The sequence below is a fragment of the Rhinoraja longicauda genome, chromosome 28 (genome assembly GCF_053455715.1).
Source record: "Rhinoraja longicauda isolate Sanriku21f chromosome 28, sRhiLon1.1, whole genome shotgun sequence".
Lineage (NCBI taxonomy): Eukaryota > Metazoa > Chordata > Chondrichthyes > Rajiformes > Arhynchobatidae > Rhinoraja > Rhinoraja longicauda.
In genome coordinates this window covers 32,752,079-32,777,133 of record NC_135980.1, presented here as the reverse complement: position 1 = coordinate 32,777,133, position 25,055 = coordinate 32,752,079, and the positions used below count along the sequence as shown (strand labels likewise).

General features: G+C 41.9%; 1 protein-coding gene across 3 annotated transcripts in view; it reads left to right on the top strand.

Annotated features, from left to right (window-relative positions):
• The first annotated feature begins 398 nt into the window (after positions 1 to 398).
• Positions 399 to 25,055, top strand: part of chaf1a (chromatin assembly factor 1, subunit A (p150)) — a 64,294-nt gene continuing 39,637 nt past the window's right edge. Inside the window, exons 1-7 of one of the 3 annotated variants that reach the window (XM_078423927.1) lie at positions 399 to 554; positions 7,501 to 7,554; positions 11,919 to 12,727; positions 20,058 to 20,105; positions 20,686 to 20,918; positions 22,310 to 22,370; positions 23,292 to 23,372. In XM_078423927.1, the coding sequence (XP_078280053.1) occupies positions 488 to 554; positions 7,501 to 7,554; positions 11,919 to 12,727; positions 20,058 to 20,105; positions 20,686 to 20,918; positions 22,310 to 22,370; positions 23,292 to 23,372 (1,353 nt within the window). In that variant the 5' untranslated portion in view covers positions 399 to 487. Of the gene's footprint in view, positions 555 to 5,686; positions 5,736 to 7,500; positions 7,555 to 11,918; positions 12,728 to 20,057; positions 20,106 to 20,682; positions 20,919 to 22,309; positions 22,371 to 23,291; positions 23,373 to 25,055 lie in introns of those variants that run through there. The other 2 variants (XM_078423926.1, XM_078423928.1) reach the window with 2 other exon arrangements.

Below are 25,055 nucleotides of genomic sequence, written 5' to 3'. Positions count from 1 at the left end.
TCCTCCCCTTCCTCTCCTCCCCCCTCCTCCCCTTCCTCTCCTCTCCCCTTCCCTTCCCTTTACCCTCCCCTACCCCCGTGGAAATATTGCCGTGACATTGCGGCAGATCCCCTCCCCCCGCGGGAGGCGCCAGTTAATGCGCAGTGAGCAAAGGCTTGCTGGCGCTTCCCGCCAAATGCCAGCGAACGGCTGGGGGCGGGGCGAGGGCGGCGGGAACGCGCGGGGGCGGGGCCAGGGCCGCGCTGCGGGAACGCGCGGGGGCGGGGCGAGGGGCGGCGGGACCGCGCGGGGGCGGGGCTGGAGCAGGGGCCGCGCAGCGCGGGTTGGTGGTTGGAGCGCGCGGGAATAGACTCCAGGGGCGCGCGCTGAGCGGGAGCGGGGGGAGGGGAGCGCGGGAGCCGAGTGCTGGCGGCAGGAGGCGGGGAGAGGGAGGCAGCGGCCGGGCTCCTCCACCAACAACAAGCCGGCGGGAGGCACCGCGCCGGAGATGCTTCAGATCCCGAGACCAGGACACGAACAAGCGGCCGCTGACAAAGCGGCGGGAGAGAGCCGAGGTGGGAGAGAGAGAGAGAGAGTGTGTGTGTGAGAGAGAGAGAGAGAGAGAGGGAGAGTGAGAGAGAGGGGGAGGAGGAGCGGGGAATGAGGGCCCGTGTGAGTGAGGCCGCGGTTGGTCCTAGCCTAGGCCCCGGCCTGCCCCGGCATTGACAGGGCAGAGAAACACCTGAGCGGCCTCGCTCCGTGCCGGCTCTGGCCGAGCAGGGTCCGGGAACGGATGGACGCGCTTTATTCCACGGCAACTTCTGAAAGAAATGAAAGATGTTTTTAAGGCGCTGCCGGGAAGTTCACTTTGGCCCCAGTCACTTGCACTCAGCTGCTGAGCCGCAGAAAGGCGGGAGAGCGAGCCTGGGACTGCGATTCAATCCAGCAACGATCAATCGCTTGAAACCATTGGCTTTTTACAAAAAAACACATGGTTTGAATGGCTAGTTGGTTTACGACCGAGGTTGCTGAAACTTGTGATACCGTTAGACTGCATTTTGAATTGGTATTGTTGACATGTTTCTTTTCTCTAATCGAATTTTCATTATCTCCGGAGGTATTCCTCAGTTTGTGGAACTCTTTCTTCTGTTTGGTGCTTCGGTAGAGGGAGTGCTATTTTTTTGTTAAATCACGTGGAAATCTGATACATTAAGAGTGATATTTCAACTTTTGGAAGAAAAAGTTGACTCGTGCAATTTGATGTTCAACTTTATTCGTGCTAAATTCGAGTATACCTGCTGCATTTGGTCTCGTACGAGCAGTATTTCATTGGGGGAAACTTAACCCTTTGTGAATATTTGTGCAGTGATATCACATGTTCCATCTTGCTAATCGACAGACCGCATTAAAAATTATAGGTAGACACAAAAAGCTGGAGTAACTCAGCGGGACAGGCAGCATCTTTGGATAGAAGGAATGGGCATTCCCGTTGAGTTACTCCAGCTTTTTGCGTCTATCCTCGGTTTAAACCAGTATCTACAGTTCCTTCTTACACATTAAAAAATGTATTATGCAGGTTCTGACAGTTTTCATATTTCTCTATCCATCATAAAATTTGAAAAACAGCTGCACAAAGCTACTTCTTAAGCGTCAAGATTGGACGTGGCGGAGTTGTCTTAAAAAAACAATAGACCGTGGCAGGAAGCAAAACGGTAATGATTGACAAGTATGCTTTATGACCAGGGCTAATGCACAGACCAATTTTGTAATATATTAATCACATACCTAAAAGTAATAAGTTTGTAGATAATAAAAAAATGTTTTTTAAGAGAGGGTGATAAAACTTTAAATTTCAGGGAAACCTCAATGACCTGGTCAGTTGGGTAAAAAGGTAGTAGATGGAACTTAATCCAAACAAGTGAAATAATGGATTGAGATGGAGCAAGTCAAGGGAATATACATAGTTGAATATTAAGTTGTGTTAAGGGAGATAGGGTACTGTTTTTTTAAATTGTTATTGGTTCATTATTGGAACATGTACCAACATTGTTTTGCATACCAAGATTTATACTCTATCCTAGCAAATCCTACCATATGTGAGTATGTCAGAGAGTGCAAAAGTGAAAATACACACTGCAAATTAAAACAAAATGCAAGGGCTGCACTGCGGAAAATTGGAGAAATCCCTCCCTAACATTTAAGATGGCCATTCAAGACACTGGTAATGGTGGTGAATAAGCTGTTATTGAATATGCTTTCAAAACTTTGTATTTTCTGCCCTAAAGGAAAAGAGAGAGTTCCCTGCAAGTGGCCCTTGATTATTTTGGCTGCTTTCTTGAGAGCCTGAAATGTTGATGACAATAATTGGGTAGCTGGGGTAGTCTGGTGCATTTGAAGCTTCAAAAATAAGGAAAGAAAAACTAATTATGTCCATAACAAAATGCAGAATATCACAAATATTCTGATGTACAAGAGTTGAAAAAAAAATTAAACAACTTAATCCCATCTTCTCGTACAAAGCTCATTGCCATGCAGGTCATGGCTCTTTAGGTACATACCCACGTACTGTTTAGACATAATGAAGGTTTCTGCCATCATCACACTTTCCTTCTGCAAGTTTTACATCATGTTAAGTGCGTGAAATAATTTTCCTCGTCACCATTCTAATCCAACTACCAATTACTTAAAATCAAATGGGCCCCGATGTTTGATCCTTTTATTGACAAAAACACCTCAGTTGTTTTTATCTTCCCCTGAAATTATTATTTTTTGCACCTTAACGGTCCCATCTGCTCCGTTCCTGAAATAATCTCCATCTTACACAATTCACCAATCGTAGCAAAATTCTTACTCGTGGCTATCACTCCCTCCCCCCCCCCCCAAAAAAAAGGATTGTGACCAGAAATGTACACGTTACTTAGGTTGCAGCACAATTGTCTTGTGAAGCATTGCTATTGCACTGAGTAGCTCCTTCAGTGACAGACTCCTTCACCCCAAGTGCGTGAAGGACTCCTTCACCCCCCGCTGCTGTGAGACTGCACAACCAGCATTGTTCCCAGCAGACGAGTCAACAGTAACAGCTAAGGAATACAATTTATCCTTGTCTTTACTTTTATTTATAATGAATGATCTCTTGCTATCCACTTTGCTGCTGTAACACTCTAAATTTCCCCGGTGTGGGACGAATAAAGGAATATATTATTATTATTGCCTCAGCTTCAGGGACTGGGTTCGATCTGACTGCTGCTGGTTTGTGTCGGTTTTGCACATTCTCTGCATGACTGTACCAGTGTTCTCCAAATGTTCCAATTTCCTCCCATATCCCAAAGATGTGTTGAGAGGTTAACTGGCCATGTACCCAGCTGGTCTAAGTTAATGGTAAAGAGGATCAAAGGAAGTGGATGGGCTTGTATTGGAAAACAATTTGTGGGTAGTTTGCCAAGGAAGGTGAGTGTGGAGTACAACAAATGAATGAGATGTGTTGATTGGCATCTTTGTGGGTAGTTGGGCCGAAGGGGCTGTTTCCATGCTGTATGACTCAATTGCTTGGAGTCACAAGAAACTGCAGATGCTGAAATCTTAACAAATTGCAGGGGGAACTCTTGGTCAGGAAGCATCTGTGGAGGGGATGGACAGAGGTTTTGGATGGGATAGAAATGGTAGATAGGTAGGGGTGAGCAAAGCCTAGCAAGTGATACTGCTGAAGAGTTGTGATTGGCAGGTAGGTGGAGTAAATGGCTACGGGTAAAAAGGAGACAAAGAGGTGTCAGGGAAGGGGGAAAAAGAGATGTGACATTTCTCCCGCCACCATTCTGAGTCTCACGTTTTATTTTATCCTGCCTTTTCCCCTTCCCCATCCCATCAACCCACATCCCCCCCCCCCCCTCTCTGGGTTTACATTTTACTCCCCCTTTTCTTATCTGAAACTCTTCCCTGCATCCAACCACAAGAAAACATTCCAACACCTCTACTTCCTCAGGAGGTTAAGGAAATTTAATATCTCCATTGACTCTTACCAATTTCACCAAATGCACAATAGGAAGAATCTTGATGCTTCTCAGCTTGGTTTGGCTGCCATAGACTGCAAGAAATTGCAGAGAATATTGAACACAGCCCAGTTCAAAACACAAACCAGCCTATTCTGACATTTTGGACGATTTTGCTAGTTCCTGTGAAACTACTTAGTGTTTAAATTAGAATCGTGAACACTCATCTGTGTGTTTTATCAGCCTGCTGCGTATTACTTTTCCGTCAATGATCAGTTGAGATTTAAAACATCTCACTGGGGTGCAATTCTGCCTTTTGTACTTGATGGTAGCCCTTGTGTAATGGGTGCGAGCACACTGTGCCATTGTTCACATGGGAAAGGTAATTCGTAAATCAGAGGTACTGCTTTGCAACACGCTACTTGATAATATTTTTTAATGTTCTAATCCCCTCCTCCATGTTTGAGCCTTTTCAAATCACATTTCTGCTTTTCTGTCATTGTAGGCTATGGTGTGTGTCATTCAAACTTCTTTTCACAAAGTATACTGTAGATTCTGTGCTTGCTTCTGTAATTAAGAATTAAAGTCAAGCCAATGTCATCCTAAATATTTGCAGTATTTTGTTAAGCTACCAGATATTAAACAGTTCTAGAATAACATTGGGATTAGGGTCTGAAGAAGGGTCTCGACCCAAAATGTCACCCATTTCTTGTCTCCAGAAATGCTGCTTGCACTGCTGAGTGCCTCCAGCATTTTTTGTCTGTCTTCTTTCCAGGGTTGTGGAGTCGATACCCAAAACACTCGACTCTGACTCTGATCCCTTGATTTCTTGTGTCTCTGACTCCAACTTCAACCCCTAGGTAATGCTGCAGCGCTGGCGGCATGCGGCCGAGGTGAGTGGCACCCACTCCCCTTCCCTGTCCCCCGCCCACGGCCCCGGGAGACACTCCCCGCCCAGCAATGGGCTTTGTCAGTTAGAGAGGGTTACCGTGCCCGCGGGATCGTCAATTGGGGAGGGTTGCCCCAGGAGAGGCCCGCATGAGAGATTTGGACCCAACGGGTCCACTTAGTTGAAATTAAAACTAAATGCATAGGTAGTTAAGTTTACTACAAATGTACATACCTAAAGTTTATTAATAACTTGTCCTTGGGAACAGAATTGCTTCTGCCAGACCCTCTTTCATTGAAGCCCTAAAATCTGATTTAATTATTTTCAGTGCGGGGAACAGCCTCTCCACGCTGACCTGAGTTGTTGGCATGGTTGTTACTATCATAATGGCAAATTTTACTATTTCTGGATAAGCAGGGGTAACTTCTTGTACTGTAAGTTTAGATGAGTGATCATATTTCACTACTTATTTTAAACCACCAAGAAAATCTTGCTTAAATTCCATAAGTTTAACATCAAAAGGCTGCCATCGCATTCGCACGTTTAAACGGGAATGCTGTGCTCTCGACTGTTCAATTTTATTTAAATATTTTGCAAAATCTGACTTCATTTGAAGAGGATGATGATTTGGTACTCCCGTGATCTTCATTTTGTGGTTCTTCTGACTTTTCAGGTAGTAACCCTTTTATCCGAACTGGAACATCACAGAGTGCCTCTTTTGCTTTAGCAATTTGATCTTCGGTCAACAAGGTTCAGTTCATTGAATCTACCTAGACAGCAGCCAACAAGATCTGATTTTCAAGTAGCAGACCCTCTCTTTTCTTCATTGATGTACCAGGAGTTAAATCCTCTGCTTGCAGCTTTTTGGTGACTGCATAAAGGTGAGCAAGCAGAGCTTCTAATTGTGATACCTCCCTCCATTGACTTTCAGTCAGTAAGACCTTGGAACTATCAAAGTCTTCTAGAAAGGGTTTTAGATCAAGCAAACGCTTAACCATCATATATGTGCTGCCCCAGTGAGTTGCTTGGTCCAAAATAGCTCCCTTTCCTGCACGTCTCTAGAGGAGAGCAACAATTTTAGAGGTCCTGGCTGCTGTGGCTACTTGCCTCCCCTTACCTATCAGAGTAGCTGGATGGTGTTCTTTCAATCCATCTCTTATTGCTAGTTGCAATGTATGTACAGCACAACGCATATGTTGGATTAGACAGAGCTGAGATGCCTCCTCACCAATATATCATGTAAAGTTTCATCATTCTGCTATTTCAGTTTCATAACCCGCATCAGAGATCTCCCTTTCAGTGGTGACTTTTTCTTCAACTATATTAATCTTTTCTATTGTGCTTAGCATATTTGAAGCATTATGAGTGACGATGCATAGAATCTGGTCTTAATTTCAAAATCTTTCAAAATTTCTTCCTCTAAGTTCTGGAGATAAATGTTGTCATGGTGTGCCTTGGTGTCCTTTACTCCTAATGTCCGAGTTACTATTTTATTGTTTTCATCAACAAATCAAGCATTGATGGCAAAATAGTTAATTCTGTGACGAGTGGTGGCATCTATTTTAATGAACATGAACCGTCCCTTGCGAGGTTTTTTTCGGCTTTACCTTTTCATTCTTGGCTTCAAGTATAAGTTTTCTGATACTCTCTTGTCAGAGAAACTCCTAGTTTCTTCGCCATTTCTCCATTTAGGCAGCCATTCTCTCCATTTAGAGAGAACAGTCAGTTCATACATCAAGAAGTGGCTTGGACTCCCGCGTTGCCTCAGCAATATCGGCTTGTATGGACACAGCGCTCTGGAATTGCCTGTCTCTAGCCTCACAGAATACAAATGCACCAAAGTGAGGCTGGACATGACCCTGACCGAGTCTCAAGATGATGCAGTACGAGCGGCTGCTCCCAGACTGGCAACTGGGAGGAAGTGGACCCCATCTGTACAGCAAGCAAAATCTGCTCTCGGGTACAGATACATTGTAGGACAGGTGCAGCAGGGAAGAGGTGGGATTGGACTCGGGACAAGTCGACCCACATGGCACAAGGCAACATCCACCCAGAGAAGAAAGCTGGTAGTTGCTGAGATCCGTCAGCAAGAGGAGGCAGAGAGATGCGCAAAGGCGGTCTCACAGTCTAAACAGGGCCAGTGGACTACCTGGGAAAACCTGGAGCATCATCTGTGGGAAGGATCTGTGGGAGATGGAAGGAAGCTGCCTTAGCTTCATCATCAGAGCCACCTACAATGTTCTTCCCACACCTAAGAACCTGAACCAGTGGCTTGGAGAAGATCCATCATGTTCTCTCTACCAAACCCCAGCAACATTAAGGCACATCCTCACTGGTTGCAAAACTAGTCTTTCACATGGCCGCTACACATGGAGGCACAATCAGGTCCTGGGCTGCAAAATGACCAGCAACAGGGGTAAAAATGGAGGGGAGCGTACCTGGGACGCCAGGTATCGCTGGTGAGCCCTCTGGAGGTGTCGTGGGCCTATCAACGAAACGCCAAGGAAGGAGGGTGCCCACCTGATGACCCCAATGAAGTCTTTACCCCTAACCCCACTCAAGAGATTAAGAAGGTGCCAATTACAGTAGGGATTGTATTACCAAGTCCTATAAGGTAAACTAAGTAACTTTTTCTTTCCTTTGCAGCAATGGAGGAATGCAAATTGAAAGCAGCGAATCCAGCGAAGAAACTAGTCCAAGGTAACTTAATTATTACACTATATTTGCATTTCTTTAAGTTCATATAATAAATTATAAAATGGTCTTTTGAGCTTTGTTACAGTCCTTTCGGGGTCGGTAATGACTGGTTGTTTAATTCAATAGAACATTTGATTCATTTTCTGAAATCTTTGAAGTCTATTTCATAACTTTTATTCCTCTCCTTACACCTGGTGTCCCCAGAGGTGTTATTATCCACTATCTGTTGGTATGAAAACCTCTGGCACCTTTACAGTGATCCTGAAGTTGTTTGTCAGTTCTGGGCTGCTGATATTGACGGTATTGCATTTTATATCTCTGCAGACAATGCCTGTCGAGTGATAGGTGGATACAGGTGAGGGAAAGTCAAAAGGTGTGACAGAAGGATAGAAGAGTTGCAAATTGTGAAGCCAGAGAAAGGAATAGAGGTGGAAGGGAGGAAATGGATATGAGTCTATGTGGAGCACAGGGAAGGTTGGAGGGATAGTTTTGTGGGTTAGTTACCTAAAATTGGAGAATTCAATGTTCATACTGTTTAGTTGTAAACTACCCAAGCAGAATATGAGATGCTGTTCCTCCAGTTTGTGTGTGGCCTCACTCTGGCAATGGAGGAGGCCCAGAACAGAAATGTCAGTGTGGGAATGGGGAGAGGAGTTAAAATGGTTAGCTACCAGGCAATCCAGTAATTCTTGGCAGACCCTGCGCAAGTGTTCGGTGAAGCAATCGGCAAGTCGAGGCTTGGCCTTGCTGATGTAAAGGAGGACACATCGGGAACACCAAATACAGTAGATGAGGTTAGAGGGGGTGCATGTGAACGTCTGTCTTACCTGGAAGGACTGCTGGGTTTGGAGAGATGTGAGGGAGGAGGTATAGAGATCAGTGTTGCATCTCCGGTTGCAGGGGAAAGTACCTGGGGAGGAATGGTCTGGGTGCAAAGTGAACACATGGTATTGGGGGTAGGGTGCTGACATGGATAGAAAATTGGTTGGTAGACAGGAAACAAAGAGCAGGGATTAACAGCTCCCTTTCAGAATGGCAGGCAGTGACTTGTGGGGTACCGCAGGGCTCGGTGCTGCGACCGCAGCAATTTACAATGTACATAAATGACTTGGATGAAGGGATTAAAAGTGACATTATCAAATTTGCGGATGACACAAAGCTGGGTGGCAGTGTGAACTGTGAGGAGGATGCTATGAGGATGCAGGGTGACTTGGACAGGTTGTGTGAGTGGGCAGATGCAGTTTAATGTGGATAAATGTGAGGTTATCCACTTTGGTGGTAAGAATAGGAAGGCAGATTATTATCTGAATGGTGTCAAGTTAGGAAATGGGGAAGTACAAAGAGATCTGGGTATCCTTGTTAAATCAGTCACTTAAAGTTAGCATGCAGGTACAGCAGGCAGTGAAGAAAGCTAATGGCATGTTGGCCTTTATGACAAGAGGAGTTGAGTATAGGAGCAAAGAGGTCCTTCTGCAGTTGTACAGGGCCCTAGTGAGACCACTAATACATTTCACCACTAATTTCCATCCTGCTCTTAAATATACTTGGACTATCTCCGACACCTCCCTACCGTTTCTGGATCTCACCATCTCCATGACTGGAGACAGACGAGTGACCGACATAGACAATAGGTGCAGGAGGAGGCCATTCGGCCCTTCGAGCCAGCACCGCCATTCAATGTGATCATGGCTGATCATTCAGTACCCCGTTCCTGCCTTCTCCCCATACCCCCTGACTCTGCTATCATTAAGAACTCTATCTAGCTCTCTCTTGAATGCATCCAGAGAATTGGCCTTCATTGCCTTTTGAGGCAGAGAATTCCACAGATTTACAACCTTGCAGAGCAGCTGACCAAGCGGAACCTTATCAAATGCCTTACTAAAATCCATGAATACAACATCAAGCAGCACTGCCATCATTGACCTTTTTGATCACATCCTCACAAAACTCAATCGGATTTGTGAGCTTAACATCTCCCATGTACAAAACCATGTTTACTATCCACCGAAGTCTCAGAGTAACTGGCCTATAGTTCCCTCTATTCTACTTTGCTCCCTTCTTGTGCAGCGGGGTAATGTTGGCAATTTTCCAATCATCTGGCACCACTCCTGACTAATGATTCTTGAAATATCACTATCAGTGCCTCCACGATCTCCAAAGCCACCTCTTTCAGAACCCTAGGGTGCAGGCCACCCGCTCCAGGTGACTTATCCACCTTCAGCCCTTTCCCAAGCACCTTCTCACTGGTAATAGCCACTCTACTAACTTTCATCCCCTGATTCTTGAATTTCAGGCACATTGCTGGTATCTTCCACTGTGAAGACTGATGCAACAAAGTTATTCAACTCCTCTGCCATTTCTTTATTCCCCATTATCACTTCTGCATTATTTTCCAGCGGTCCACTCTTGCTTTCTTACTCTTTATATAACTGCAGCAACTCTTGCTATCGTCTTTTATATTATTAGCTAGCTTGCCTTTGTATTTCATCTCTGTATTGCCGTTTTAGTTACCTTCTGTTCTTTAAAAGCTTCCCAGTCCTCTGGCTTTCCACTGATCTTTGCAACGTTATATGCCTTCTTTAGTTTTATGCTGTTCTTGACTTTTCTTGTCAGTCACGGTCGCCTCTTACTCCTCGAATCTTTCTTCCTCTTTGGAAAGCAAAGATCCTGCATCTTCCGAACTCCAAAGTTCCAAAACTCCTCCAGGGATGCACGATTTGTTTTCTATCAAACAACCTACTCCAATCTACTGTATGTACGAGTACCTGTCTCATACACTCAAAGTTGGCCTTACCCCAATGTACCATTTTAACTCGTGGGCCTGCTTGGTCCCTATCCATAATTATCTTAAACAAAATAGAACAGTGGGCGCTGGTTCGAAAAGGCTCACACCCGAATACATCATCCACTTGCCCCTCTCAATTTCCCAAGACTAGATCAAGCGTTACCCTCTCCCATGTAGAGTCCTCAACATATTGCTGAAGGAAACTCCTGAACACATTTTACAAATTCCACACCGTCTAAACCTTCCGTACTATGACATTCCCAATCAATGTTGGGAAATTTAAAATCCCCCACTACGACAACTTTATTTAGACCTACTACTGCCTTCAATTTTCTGGTACATTTGCTCTTCTAACTTGCTGGACTATTTGAGGGCCTGCAGTACATCTCCAACAAGGTGATCACCCCATCTTGTTCCTCAGCTCCACCCATATAGCCTCACTAGACGAACCATCCATGATGTCACCCCCACCACTGCCGTGACAGCCTCCTTAACCAATAACGCAAACTCCCTTCCTCTTTTATCCACGCCTCTGTCTCTCCTGAGGCACCTGTACCCTGGAACATTGAGCTGCCAGCCCTGTCCCTCTTTTATCCAGGTTTACGCAATGGCCGCAGCATCCCAATCGCTCATACCTATCCCTGCCCTAAATTCATTTGACGTACCCATCAGGCCTCTTGCATTGAAGTACGTGCAATTTAAACCAACATTCCTTCCACGCTCCCTGCTTTTCTCCTGCCTATTCTGTCCTTTACTTTCTCTCATCAACCTCCATACCATCTTCTAACCCCTCACCTGCCTTGGTCCTGTATAAGAACCCCCTCCCAGCCAATCTAGTTTCAACCTACCTGTGTAGCACTGGTAAACCTGCCTGCCAAGGTATTGCTCCCCCTATCAAACTTGATTGCAACAAATTGTCCAACTCTGAAGTTGAGTGACGTGGCCTACAATTTTTCAGTTTATCCATTCGGCCCTTAAATAAAAATACATCAATGTTAGCAATCTTCTGGCACTTCCTGGAGTCTGAACAAATTGTAGTTAGAGATTCTGTGATTTTTCTTTTTTATCCTCCAACCCCCCCCCATTAATTTTAGCGTTCTATATCTGAATATTCGGAAAGGATTTCCCATATCTCAACGAACATTATTCCCTTACAATTGCTGATGGATTTGTGTGCAAATTTTATTAAAATATTTCAAGTTAGCTAGTAAAACAATTGTGTCCCAAGTGTGGTCACAAGGAACTGCAGATGCTGGTGCAAAAGAAGACACAAAGTAGTTGAGTGACTCAGGAGATCAGGCAGCATCTCTGGCAAGCATGGGTAGGTGCAGTTTCAGAGGTCTGAAGAAGGGTCCTGGCACGAAACGCTCCCTATCTACATTCTCCAGAGATGCTGCCTGACTGGCTGAGTTACTCTTTTTTTATGTTTGCCAAGGTTGACCAACAAAATCAAACTGGTAGGAATTACTAACTTCCTGAAGGGAATGAAAATTAGAATTGGAAAGGAAACTAGATTTTTTTTTGTAATGTTAGAAGTTACTCCTTATTTCTTAATTTTAATGCTGGTAATTTTTTGTTGCAGCACGATTACCTTTCAAACGTCTCAATCCTGTACCAAAGCCTGAAAATGACGAGACTGATGATACCAAGCGGTTAAAAATATCTGCCAATTCACCTGTGCAACTAACTTCAGACAAACTGAATAGCTCTGGCGAGGATGTTGAGAATGACTGCAAAATAAACTTGGATGGCCAAACTGGAAATCCAGCGACTTTGGATAGCGGTCTCATTCCCTCCACACTTGTAAATGGGAAAGGACCACTTGATAATTTCTTGAATTTCATTCGGAAGAGCAAATCCGTGCCCAAGGTGCACAGCAGTGAACTTCATTCCACTATTGATTTAACATGTGATTCTAGCAACGAAGTCTTGGACAGTGCAGACACCACAAATATAAAAATGGTGGTTTCTAAATGTCCAAGTATGAAAACAAAAGTTGATTGTGAAAAAGCATGTAACTCATTGAGACAAAGCTTAAAAACAACAGTTAATTCTTCTGAATCTATGAATTATGGAAATTCAGCAACTGGAGAGACCAGCAGTGAGACAAAGGCCAAGGAAAGGCACAAATCTGAAAGTGACAGCCCTATTTCTATCCGCTTCCTACGAAGAGTTCCAGTAGTGGTATTAAAAGATATAATGGCTGATAAATCATGCTGGGAGGTGAACCTGACAAAGGGGTTAGTTCGAGCTGAAGGAGCACAGTCATTTGCTAACAGAAGTGTCAGCTCCTTATCAAGTTCCTTTTCATCTGTTGAAAGCTCGCCAGAAGCAAGAACTCCAAAGGATAAGAAAAGTCCAGTATCTACATTAACAACTTCAGACACCAAGGTTATTAATATTATCTCTGCATATTTTGGATAGAAAGAAAAGTAACTATTTTAGTACATTCAATGAGAAATAATTTGTGATGTATAACATCTGTTAAAATAATTACTGTCTCCAGAAAAAAGGGTGAGGAAGGAGATGTCCCACTGACCAATGAATTTCCCAATGTTTCCAGATGCTCCACTCCCACCTCTCCAGCTTCCCTTTCCCCATTTTTCTTCCCCCCCCCCCCCCCACCCCTTCAATCAGTCTGAAGATTGGTCTCGACCCAAAATGTGGCCTATTCCATTTCTCCAGAGATGCTGTCTGACCCGCTAATTTACTTCAGCTTTTTGTGTCTATCTCCAGATATGCTGCCTGATTTGCTGAGTTACTCCCGCATTTTGGTTATTCCCAGACGTCTGCCTTTTTGAGCATCCGTCTGTTTCTTCTAGCATGCCTGCAAGTGGAATCGTCTGCTGGGAGCTGCTTCCCTCCTGATTAGAGAAACTGCGTAATGTTGTGTCTGTTTGAACGCAAGTGTTAGATTTTGCCATACGCATTGTCTTTTTCAGCTGGTGTGGCCATGGCCCAAATTCTGACATTAATATTTGTGAATGGCTTGGGCATTGGAAAAAGAATAAAACTTCTATGCTAAAAAGTGAAACACCAATGCACACACTTAAACAATTAAATGTACCCAAATTAATTGAATTAAATCATATATAAAGGAAAGTTAATAAGTACTTTAAATTAATTTTAGTTGGCCTGGTGGGCGTATGATAGAACGCCCTCAATTTTCATGAAGATTTATTTTCCCGATGCCCCCACTACCCCCTGTTAACCTTTTATTGAGCTTTGTAATTTTTTGTCCAAAATTACAATATTTTCCAAAATCTGTTTGGGGGGGGGGGTGAAATTTGAGATTATGTACATTTTAACATCGACGTGTTTCCTTGCTAGAATGCACTGGGTTAATAGGTGACTCAGTGAAGAAGGAAATGGGCAGCAAAGTATTGGTGACATTGGCCATTCCATGGCTGCAATATTTTGATACTGAGGCCATTTTACTTTGTGAACTCGGTAGAAATCTTGAAAGCTGTATAACCTGCTTAGTTACAGTTTAGTATTTAGATGGAAGGCTCGATCCCATTCTGCGAGACTGGATTTGTTGTAATATTGTAAAAAGCTGAAAACATAAGTCGGTGCTCCAAAGATTTGGAGACAGGCATTTGGATGCTCAGAATTGTATTTGTGGACCACACAAAGATGTTTTGCAAAGCAGTGAACCAGTCGAACTTGATTTCTCTGATCTGGAGGAGAGTACATCGTGTGCACCGAAAGCAATAAACCTAAGTGGAAATACAACAAATGAATTACTATTTATGTCCCTGTTCAGTGGGAATGGATGAAAGTCCCCAGGTACTTTCTCCTGCAACCTCAGGAGATGCAACATCTGTCCCTAAACCTCCTCCCTCGACTGTCCAAGGACTCCCGACAGTCCATTCAGGTGAGGCAGAGGTTCACTTGTGCATCCTCCAACCTTATCAGTATCCGATGTTCCAGCTGTGGACTCCTATATATCGGTGAGACCAAGCGCAGGCTGAGCAATTGTTTCGCTGAACACCTCCACTCAGTCTGATTCGGCCTAGGTGATCTCCCGGTTGCAAAATGTTTTAACTCCCCCTCCCATTCCCACATTGTTCTTTCTGTCCTGGGCCACCTCCACTGTCAGAGTGAGGCCCAATGCAAATTGGAGGAACAGCACATATTTTGCTTGTGCAACCCAGTGGTATGAATATTGATTTCACTAACTTCAAGTAACCCTTGCTTTCCCTCTCTCTCCATCCCTCCCCCACCCTAGTTCTCTGGCTGGTTTCACTATCTTCTGATTAATTTTACTGATCGTATGCCTCCTTGTCACTTTCCCCTCAGCTGACAGAGCCATTCTACATTTCTTTATCAACGTCTGTCATTTTCATACCAAGGTTCAAGGTTTGTTTATTGTCACCCGTCCATATCTCTAGACTCCCTCTCCCCTGAATCTCAGTCTGAAGAAGGGTCTCGACCTGAAAAGTCACCCATTCCCTTTCCAGAGGTGCTGCCTATCCTGCTGAGTTACTCTAGCATTTTGTGTCTATCTTCGGTGTATAACCAGCATTTGCAGTTCCTTCCTACGCAAGTAGATTATTGCAAATGAGTAAACTAGGAAATCAGAAGGAACACTTTTTGCTGAGAGTGGAAGGGAGAATGTTGGTGGCACCACATTGAAGGTAGAGTAAAATTCAGAGCATGATCCAATAAACATGGCAGCTCGTGGGATTGAAAGGAGGATCTTCACTTCTACCCACACAAGTATAGGGAGATGGTGTGAGCTAATGTGCAGGAAATCAGAGATCCATTGAGAAGCTTTTTTAGTTCAGTTTAATGTAATGTCATGTACTGAGGTACAGTAAAAAGCTTTTTTGTTGCATGCTAACCAGTTAGCGGAAAGTGCATGATTACAATTGATCTGTTCATGTTGTACAGAAGAATGATAAGAGGAATAACTTTCAGTGCAAGGTAAAGTCCAATAAAGTCTGATTAAAGGTAGTCTGAGGGTCTCCGATGAGGTAGACAGTACCTCAGGACGGCTCACTAGATGTTGATAGGATGGTTCAGTTGCCTGATAACAGCTGGAAAGAAAATGTCCCCATATCTTGAGGTATGCATTTGGATATGGAGAGAGAAGAAGAAGAAGTGACTGGGGTGCTTTCAAATGCAATGGATGATAGTTCATAGTTAAAATAAATATCTTGCCAACAGAGATATTAAAGTGTTATCCAGATGGCTCTGATGGAGTCTCAGATGTTGAGAACATTGAATCTGTGCAGAAAACTCTTAAAGGGTGTGTTCGCAATTATTTTTTAAAAATGCAATGGCTTGAAAATGACAACATAAGCTTTAAGGAAATAGTAGAAACTACACACTAAAAAAAAGTATAATAAGATCATAAGTGATAGGTGTAGAATTAGGCCATTTGCCCCATCAAGTCTATGCAGCCATTCAATCATGCTGATCTATCTCTCCCTCCTAATCCCATTCTTCTGCCTTCTCCCCATAACGTACTCATCAATAATCTACCTCTGCCTTAAATATGTCCACTGACCCAGCCTCCACAGTCTTCTGTGGCAAAAGAATTCCCCAGATTCACCACCCTCTGACTAAAGAAATTCATCTCCTTCCTAAAAGAACATCCTTACCTTTAATTCTGAGATTATGACCTCTAGTGTTAGACTCTCCCATTAATGGATGCATCCTCTCCACATCCACTCTATCCAAGCTGCTCACTATTCTGTATGTTTCAATGAGGTCCCCCCTCACTCTTCTAAATTCCAGCGAATATAGACACCGTGCCGTCAAACGCTCATCATAGGTTAACCTACCCATTCCTGGGATCATTTTTTGTAAACTCCAGTGCCAGCACACCCTTCCTCAGATATGGTGCCCAAAATTGCTCACAATATTCCAAATGTGCCCTTTCCAGCACCTTATATTGCCTCGGCATTACATCTCAGTTTTTGTATACAAGCCCTTTCAAAATAAATGCTAGCATTGTGTTATGGAAAATGTGGGCTACTTTTATAGCTAAATATCATTTTGCTTTCTACTTTCTTAGTCCATTTAGGTTATTTTGGAAAGTTGATGGGAAGTAGAGCCACATCAACATTTCTGAAGATCATGCCATATCCAACTGCTTTTATTTTAATTATTCATAACTTTTGCCAGATTGCTCTTTTTAAAGTAATGCAATTCAAATAACAGATTCTGCGATACTTGGGAGGCTAAATACAATGTCCCTGCTGTTACTGGTGAAGTTTGCTGCACTGCTGCCTTGTTTGCTAATGAATTTTCATCTTTGATTTGGACATTCTTTTAACTAATTAGAACTAACTAGAATTCCTGCTTCTAAATTATTTCAATCTACCTACTTTTTATCTTCAGGTTTCTAAATTAAGTAGGCTTTGAATAGGGTGCAGTTGCTGGTACTGAGATGAACAACTGTACCCTATTCAGCCAGTCTCCATATGAATTTAGTGTCTTCCCAGTTGATAAAACATAATTAAATCATGTTCTACCTCAACTATTCTCTATTGATTTTTAATTGATGCAGTATGCCGTATTCACGAGCTGAACGGGCAGAACATTCCATCGCTGGTCTGTGTTAGATTAATTGATGTCATTTGAGAATAAAGTTTATTCTCATAGTTTATCATGGTCTGCTGAATTAGAGAAGGGGAAAGGTGTTGAACTGGTCCTGAAATTATACCTGTTGTTTTGAAATGTTCAATGCAAATAGGATAAGCCCTGTTGTGCGATCTCCCACAATGAACTGCTGACATTCACGACAAATGTCACCTGGGAATTGCACAGAGTTTTCTGAATTTAAGCTAAAACCAACGATCATTAATGATATTTTTACCTGCTTGACCTCCAGTGCAATCTCCTATAATATTCAGTGTAGGAAAGAACTGCAGATGCTGTTTTAAATCGAAGATAGATTCAAAATGCTGGAGTTACTCAGCAGGACAGGCAGCATCTCTGGAGAGAAGGAATGGATGATGTTTCGGGTCGAGGCTCTTCAGACTGATGTGAGGGGAGTGGGCGGTACAGAGATAAAATGCAGTTTCGCTCAATCCGCCTAAACCTACCTTATCTCCCGGTTGCTCAACACTAACTCCCCCTCCCATTCCCACACTGACCTTTCTGTCCTCTGCCTCCTCCATGGTCAGAGCGAGGCCCAGTGCAAAATGGAGGAACAGCACCTCAAATTTCATTTGGGTAGCTTACACTGCAGCGGTATGAACAATGACTTCTCTAACTTCAAGTAGCCCTTGCTTTCCCTCTCACTCCATCCCCTCCTCCTTCCCAGTTCTCCGACCAGTCTTACTGTCTCCGGCGACATTTTATCTCTACCGTCCAATCCCTTGACATCAGTCTGAAGAAAGGTCTTGACCGGAAACGTCACCCATTCCTATAATATTCAGTTATTTGTGCACAAAAGGAAACTTGGAAAAGAGGTAATGATCAGAGAAAATAAACTTAAATGTCATCCAATGTTGAATAGAAAGGTTTTAGCATTGATACTGGAAAGCAATCCAGTAGACAGATCTGGATATATTAAAATATATTCTGTTTCAAACCCTGATAATGTCAGTGTTTTGAAAGATGTTGTACTGCAGTGCTTCATTATATTTATCAATGCCAATCTCAACAATGTACATATTGCTAATATGTCTTTACCATCCTTTCGTAAAGCAACCGTAGTTTCCATGGGAAGCTTCCCAAGGAAATGTTTCTTACCCAAAGTTGCTTTCCTTTTCATATTTAAATATCTGTTGGCCTCTACATGTTACCTTTTTTGCCTTATTTAGAGCTCTGATAATTACACAACTTTCGTCTCATTAATATTTTTTAAATGTGCATCGCATTTGGTGGTTGCTAAAATGACTAATATCTTTCCCTACATTTTAATCCAATAGGCCTTTTGCAGAGACCAGACATGGTCTAAATGTTACTCTCCTGCTGCATTCACACCGCAGCCTCTGGATAACCATAATTTTCTTTTGGCAACAAGTTAAGAATATAATTGAACTGGATTCTTATCCAGATTCACAAAGCTAATAGGAAACATTGAAAGCTCCTAACATCTTTACAGTTTTTAAAGTACTATCCTGGGGTAGCATGTAGCAAATGTTTCATTATTATTCTGAATTGTGTTTTGGAAGGAGCTCTGTGTTGTGATTATGCTTAATTTGGTATTATAGTAAACATTGAAATGGTAGTATCTAGTCAATGATCATTTCAGCATAGCCATGAAAGCCATAAGGAACTATGTGATGTGGTTGGCAAAATAGTAATTATCGGATATATATTTGAATTCAACTTTAACTACTTGGCAATTGCCATTGCAGTTTAACATGCTAAGATGTAATGATGTGGATGCATTATTCTGATCCTTAGCATGCATGGTCATCACATTCTGGCAATTACACCAGTCCAAACAAATTTTGCACCAGCACGGTCATAAAGTTTGTACAAATACATCTTCAAACTAGTTTGGAAAAGATGTTTAAATACATATCTTCAAAAGCTTTTCATGTTTCATAATGAATTGGGTAAATAACCCAAATTTTGAATTTATAGTAAGAGCATTGAAAGTGCCTCAAAATCCCAGAAACCTTAATAGCACTCACAAAAAAACCCTAGATTAATTGGTCCTGGATCTGTGGTTGCATAATTCCAAATGAATGTTCCCACAAACAGCTGTTTCATATCACTTTGTGGTTGAATAGCAATTGACCATTGTTCTATGTAATGCTGCAGAAATTCTGTAACAAATTCTGATATCGTTTGTGTGTAAATAACTAATCTTATTGGTTCATAACCTTAATAATAATAATGCATTACATTTATATAGCGCTTTTCAAACACTCAAAGACGCTTTACAGGGATTACTAGAACATAGAGAAGTAAATAAATAGATAAATAAGTAAACGAATAGAAAAAGGAGACAGAAGGTGAGGTGACGGTCAGTGGTTGAAGGCAGTGCTGAACAGGTGAGTCTTCAGTGATGTTTTGAATGTGGTGAGTGAGGAGGAGTCTCTGACGGTTTGGGGTAGTGAGTTCCATAGGGTGGGAGCAGCGATGGAGAAAGCCCTGTCCCCCCAGGATCTGAGTTTGGTCCGGATGGGGGGGGACAGGAGATTGGCAGCAGCAGAGCGGAGGGTGCAGGTGGGAGTGTGCCTGTGAAGGAGGTCAGTCAGGTAGGATGGGGCCAGGTTATGGAGGGCTTTGTAGGTCATGAGGAGGATTTTGTACTGGATTCTCTGGGGGATGGGGAACCAGTGGAGCTTGTAAAGGACGGGGGTGATATGGTCACGGATCGGGGAGTGGGTGAGTAGATGGGCAGCGGAGTTTTGAATGTATTGAAGTTTACTGATGACTAACTTTAACCTTAACTTTTTTAAAAAGCAGAAGAGAATCTACTGCTCTGTAACTTGAATCTGCTATTGGATTTTGTAAAAGTTAACTTTTGTAGCCCTAGTTCTGCAATTGTTATAAACCCTGAAGAAAATTAGTTCTATGTATTTATAATTAGTTTGTAGATTTTGAAGTTTAACGATGAAGAGTTGATTAATTTGATTTTACAGCCTATTGTAATCCATAATCAGTTTTGAGTTGAATGGTATTTAAAAAATATGGAATATATGCTGCAAGAAGCTCATTAGTTGTGCCAATTTGTTCCTATTTAATAATGTATACAGCCATTTTATATCTATACTTTATTTATGAAGGTTATTATGATTTGCAGATCTCTCAGACTCTTAATGTGCCAGGCAAGAAGTCCCGACTGCAACAGGTATTTTGATTTATTAACAAAGTTGGTATTGAATTAATCTTTCACTCTTGGCATAAACAACTTATTTGGTAACAGATATTGATTAAGTAAATTAAGTTACACATCTATTTGCAGCTTTTACTATAACTGACAAGGAGCATTGAGTGCACTTTGCTAAAGAATTACTACATCTGCAGCAATGAATTTCTTGCTCTACCTGCACTTGATCCGCAGTTTTTGTTTTTAAAGAAAAAATTTGAAGCCTTTTGTCTGTAGCCATTTGGCCATTCTTCTAGAATTGAGTTCAACTTCCTTTCCCCACGGCCTTTGGAGTTATAACTTCATATCTGGTGTGCCATCTTTATTTGACTTGGATCTTCAGTATTGCCTTCTTTTAGAACATAAGTATTTCACCAATAGTTGTTCCTAGGTGTAGCAAGGATTGCAGATATTGAATCAGTGATAAACGAAAATCATCAAGCAAATTCTCCTTTTATTTGCATGATCACAAAAGACTAGCCAAAATCGGTGCTTCCAGCATTTTAGTACCAGCTGAGAATTGTTTCCTTCATATGTTGATACTTTTGTTTTTACATAGCAGCATGAAGAGAAATGGCAGAACCATAAAATGCTAAAGGAAGAGCGCGAGCGTGCAAGAGAAGAGGCCAGACATGCCAAAGAGCGTGCAAAAGAAGAAGCCAAGAGGAAAAAGGATGATGAAAAGGAACAGAAAGACAAGGAGAGGAAAGAGAAGAAAGAGAAAGAAGAAAAGGAGAAAGCAGAGAAGTTAAGATTAAAGGAAGAGAAACGGAAAGAAAAACAAGATGCATTAGAGTATGTAGCTTCTGACTCATCCTTATAACTGTCACTTTCTGGCAATATTGTGTTTTATATTGAAATGGTGCCTATCCATTGAATACGTTAAAAATTACAATTGTTGGGTTTTGTCTGAAAATCCAAGTCAATTTGCATGAGAAGTGCAACAATCGCACTTTACTGGATATGTAGTTTGTTTACTTCAGATGTTGATGCAGAATGTTATCGGGGAGCAAAATAAACCAACTGGATATAGAATTGGCCACGGTAGGAAACAGAGGGTGGTGAATGTTTCTTTAGATTGGAGGCCTGAGATTTTAGGTTTGCCTCGAGGTTTGGTGCTGGACCCATGACTGTTTGTCATCTATATTGAGGATTTAGATTAGAATATTAGAATATAGGTCTGATTAGTAAACTTGCAGGTGAAACCAAAATAGAAGTGTTATTCTGGATGGTTAAGATGGTTATCAAGAATATCAGCAAGATCTTGATCAGCTGGGCAAGTGGGCTGAAGAATGGCTAATGGAGCTTAATTTAGATAAGTGTGAGGTGTTGTATTTTGGGAAGCTCAACCATGGCGGGACCTTCCCAGTGAACAACTAGACAGTTCCCTGAAAATGGCACATTGGCCATCTTATGAAAGTCTATAACATCACGAAGGGGAAGATGTATGTTGAATGCAGTCTTTTTCCCAGGGTATGGAAATCAAGAACTAGAGGTCATTGGTTTAAGGTGAGGATGGTTGAGATTGGAACCAGAGGGGAAATTGTTTCACAAAGAGGGTGGCAGGTCTATGATACAAGCTACCAGCGAAAGTAGTTGAGGTAGTTACAATAGCAGCTTTAAAAGACATTTGGACAGCTGCGTCAGCTGGAAAGATTTGGAGGATTATGTGCCAAACACTGGACTAACTTAGATGCGGCATCTTGGTTGGCTCGGATGAGTTGGGCTGAAGGGCTGTTTTGTGTAATGATACTGTGGTTACCCTTTCATCAGTTGTATCTCCACCTGTGTAGAGACGATGGCTTGATTCCTTTATCATGTATCTGCACACTGGATGGCTCAATTGTAATCATGTATTGTCTTGCCGCTGATTGGTTAGCACGCAACAAGCTTTTCACTGCCCCTCTGTAGATGTGACAATTAGCTAAACTAAACTGAATTGATTTATGTATAAAGCCTATTATGTATAAAGCCTTTATTTGTGTATAAAGCCTCCGTTCTTTTCTGAAGTGTTAGATTAGTTAGTGTACTTCTGATTCATGTTACAATTTGAATCCACAATCTACTGATTTGTGAATACGCTGCTAGTTTGAATATCATTCTTTTTTTCCTCTTTAGTATATTGATTGACCATTACTTGCTGTTTTTAATTTGTCTATGGATGTAAAATATCTAATATTTTACAGGGCCAAATTGGAAGAAAAGAAAAAGAAGGAAGAAGAGAAACGGTTAAAAGAGGAAGAAAAGGTAAAAATACCAATCTTCTAAATTTCTTTGGCTTTCCCTGATAATTTTGCAGCTCTTTGCTCCATGTACCTAATTTTCTTTGCCAAAGCATTTGCATTCTCCCACCTTGGACACTGGCTGCATTGACAAATAAACCACTCCTTTGCTCAACCCCTCCCCCATCTTTATGCAAGTCTAACAGTGCATGATCACAGTTATCGTCAGCACATTACAGGAGAAGTGTGGTATAAATGAAGGGAAATGCTTCTTTGGAGAATTTGCAGACTGGAGAATCTTGTTCATGAATGGAGAGTGGGTAGGTTAGAATTGTTATACACTCGTTTAAGAGAAACCAGCAAATGAATGCACAAGATAGACACGGGCAGCATCTCTGAAGAGAAGGAATGGGTGATGTTTCGGGTCGAGATCCTTCTGTCTGACAAAGTGTCTCGACCGAAAGGTCACCCATTCCTTCTCCAGAGATGCTGCCTGTCCCGCTGAGTTACTCCAGCTTTTTGTGTCTATATATTAAACCAGGATCTGCAGCCCCTTCTTACACAAAGTAATGCACAATATGTGAAGCCAAATGGTGAACATGAAAACTTTTTTTTTTGGGTGTGGTGCATGGATTTAAGATAATTGATAGAAGGATTAGGGGGGGGAGGGAGGGGAGAGAGAGAGGTGGTTGTTGGAAGGGAATTAATTTGTATCCATGTTAAGTGTTGGAACTCACTAATTGAAAGGGTGACAGAATCAAAACTCCATATCTCACACAAGTACCTACGTAAGCATTTGAATTGCCATAACCAAAAGTGCTTGTAGGTGCAGGTGTTTAAATATTGAAACTGATGCTCTGTTTTGATTGTAAAATCAATCATAATGCAGTAGTGTATTAGTTTCTAATGGTAACTTCTGAAGTATACATGTCAAATATGATTGCAGCGTTTGAAGGCAGAAAAAGTGAAGGAAGTTTCAGAAATAACCAGATTCTTTCAAAAACCAAAGGCTCCACAAGCCCCAAAGGTAAGGGATATTTTTTAGACTAATACTTTTTTATCTGAAACCAATTAGCTCTTGTACAAACTATGTATAAAGGCATTTTTGCCACTGGTTCATTAATACCCTATTCTTGTGTTGTAGTTACATTGTTTAAAAATATATGTTATTCACAGGCTTCAAAGATTTTTTTATGCTTGTTCCTTTTTATCTCAACCATGTAAGAAAGGAAACAAATTTTCCTTGTGATGTATCATTTCAACTGTCATTACATAGTAGGAATTTTGCAATCATTATGTCATCTTGTGTGTTTTCAGTCTTCAGAATATGCTTTTGATCTAGTTGCAGGATACAATCATTTATCTTCCGCAGGGAAACTTTGTTTGCCTCTGTTCTTGAAGCATAGGATGGAAGATTAAAATCTAAAATTTTTGGAGCAAGATTAGTTATCAAGATAATGTTTCTCTTAACTGCTCTCTTCATCCGTCATTTCAACCAACAAAACTTCTCCGGATTGAATTAATACAAGGGGCACTCTATGTCTTGGTTCTGGTAATCAAGAAATGGAGCATAACATTTAACTACTGGGAGCAATGCAAAGAAAAAAAACTCCTTGCTTTATTAAATTAGGCTGTTTAATAATTAAGACTGAACTATCCAAGTTTTTTGAGGGGGTGTAGAGAACTTTTGATAATGCATGCACAGATGAGATGGTAGAAAATCAGAAATATTAATAAACCTGTTGATGGGAAAAAGAGATAGCAGCACAAATTAACAAAAAGTAGGTATATGGTTGATGCTAAGAGAGAATGATCAAAGCATGAAATGGACTTCCTAATAAAGAGGTCTGAGTTGAAATCTAGTTTAGTTTAGTTTCTTGTCACATGTACTGAGGTACAGTGAAAAGCTTGTAGCTAAATTGGGGATGTTTTTGACCGATGAGTCAAATGGTCCCAATAACCTGTAATTGTCACATGCAAATTGGCTAACATAGCCCGTAAACCTTTCAGAATTGAACTTTGTGAATATTTTCATCTGATTGCACTTTGTGGCAATTCCACTGTCTTCCCCAGATATTGAAACGTGTACTTTGCTGGACATTACTACTGAGGAAATTCTTTGAAAGAGTTTTCTGTTTTATTCTGTTGTGAATACTGATGAATCATCAAGACTTGTATTATCCGTTTGTCTTCTATGGCAGCAGACCCTTTTTGCACTGTATTTGACTTTGCTTTTAAAGTTTTTATCATCTTCTCTTGGACAAAATCCATTGGCTGCCACTGTTGCTCAGTTTATTTTTGCAACAATTGGTCAGGTAACCACCAATCAGATCTCCCAAGATTTTTTACTACTGTTTCTGAATTTTAACCTCAATGCTTCATGCAGCTTTGATTCACCAGATCTTGCTTCTCCAGTGGATGCACAGGTTCTTGAATCAACTGGACTTCCTACCAGTGCATCGGCAGCTGCTTCAAAAATGCTGTCTTTTTCCTCCTGCGTTAGAAATTGGTTGGTGGCTACTCCTGACTCTCACCAGTTTTCTTGATAGGAACTTAATCCCACCACACATCTTCTTGGTGTGCAGAATTTAATGCTTTGTCAACGAGTCATACAGTGGAAACCGGCGTTTAGCCCAACTTGCCCACGCCAACCAACATGCCCCATGCCCCATCTACACTAGTCCCACCTGCCTGTGTTTGCCCTATTCCT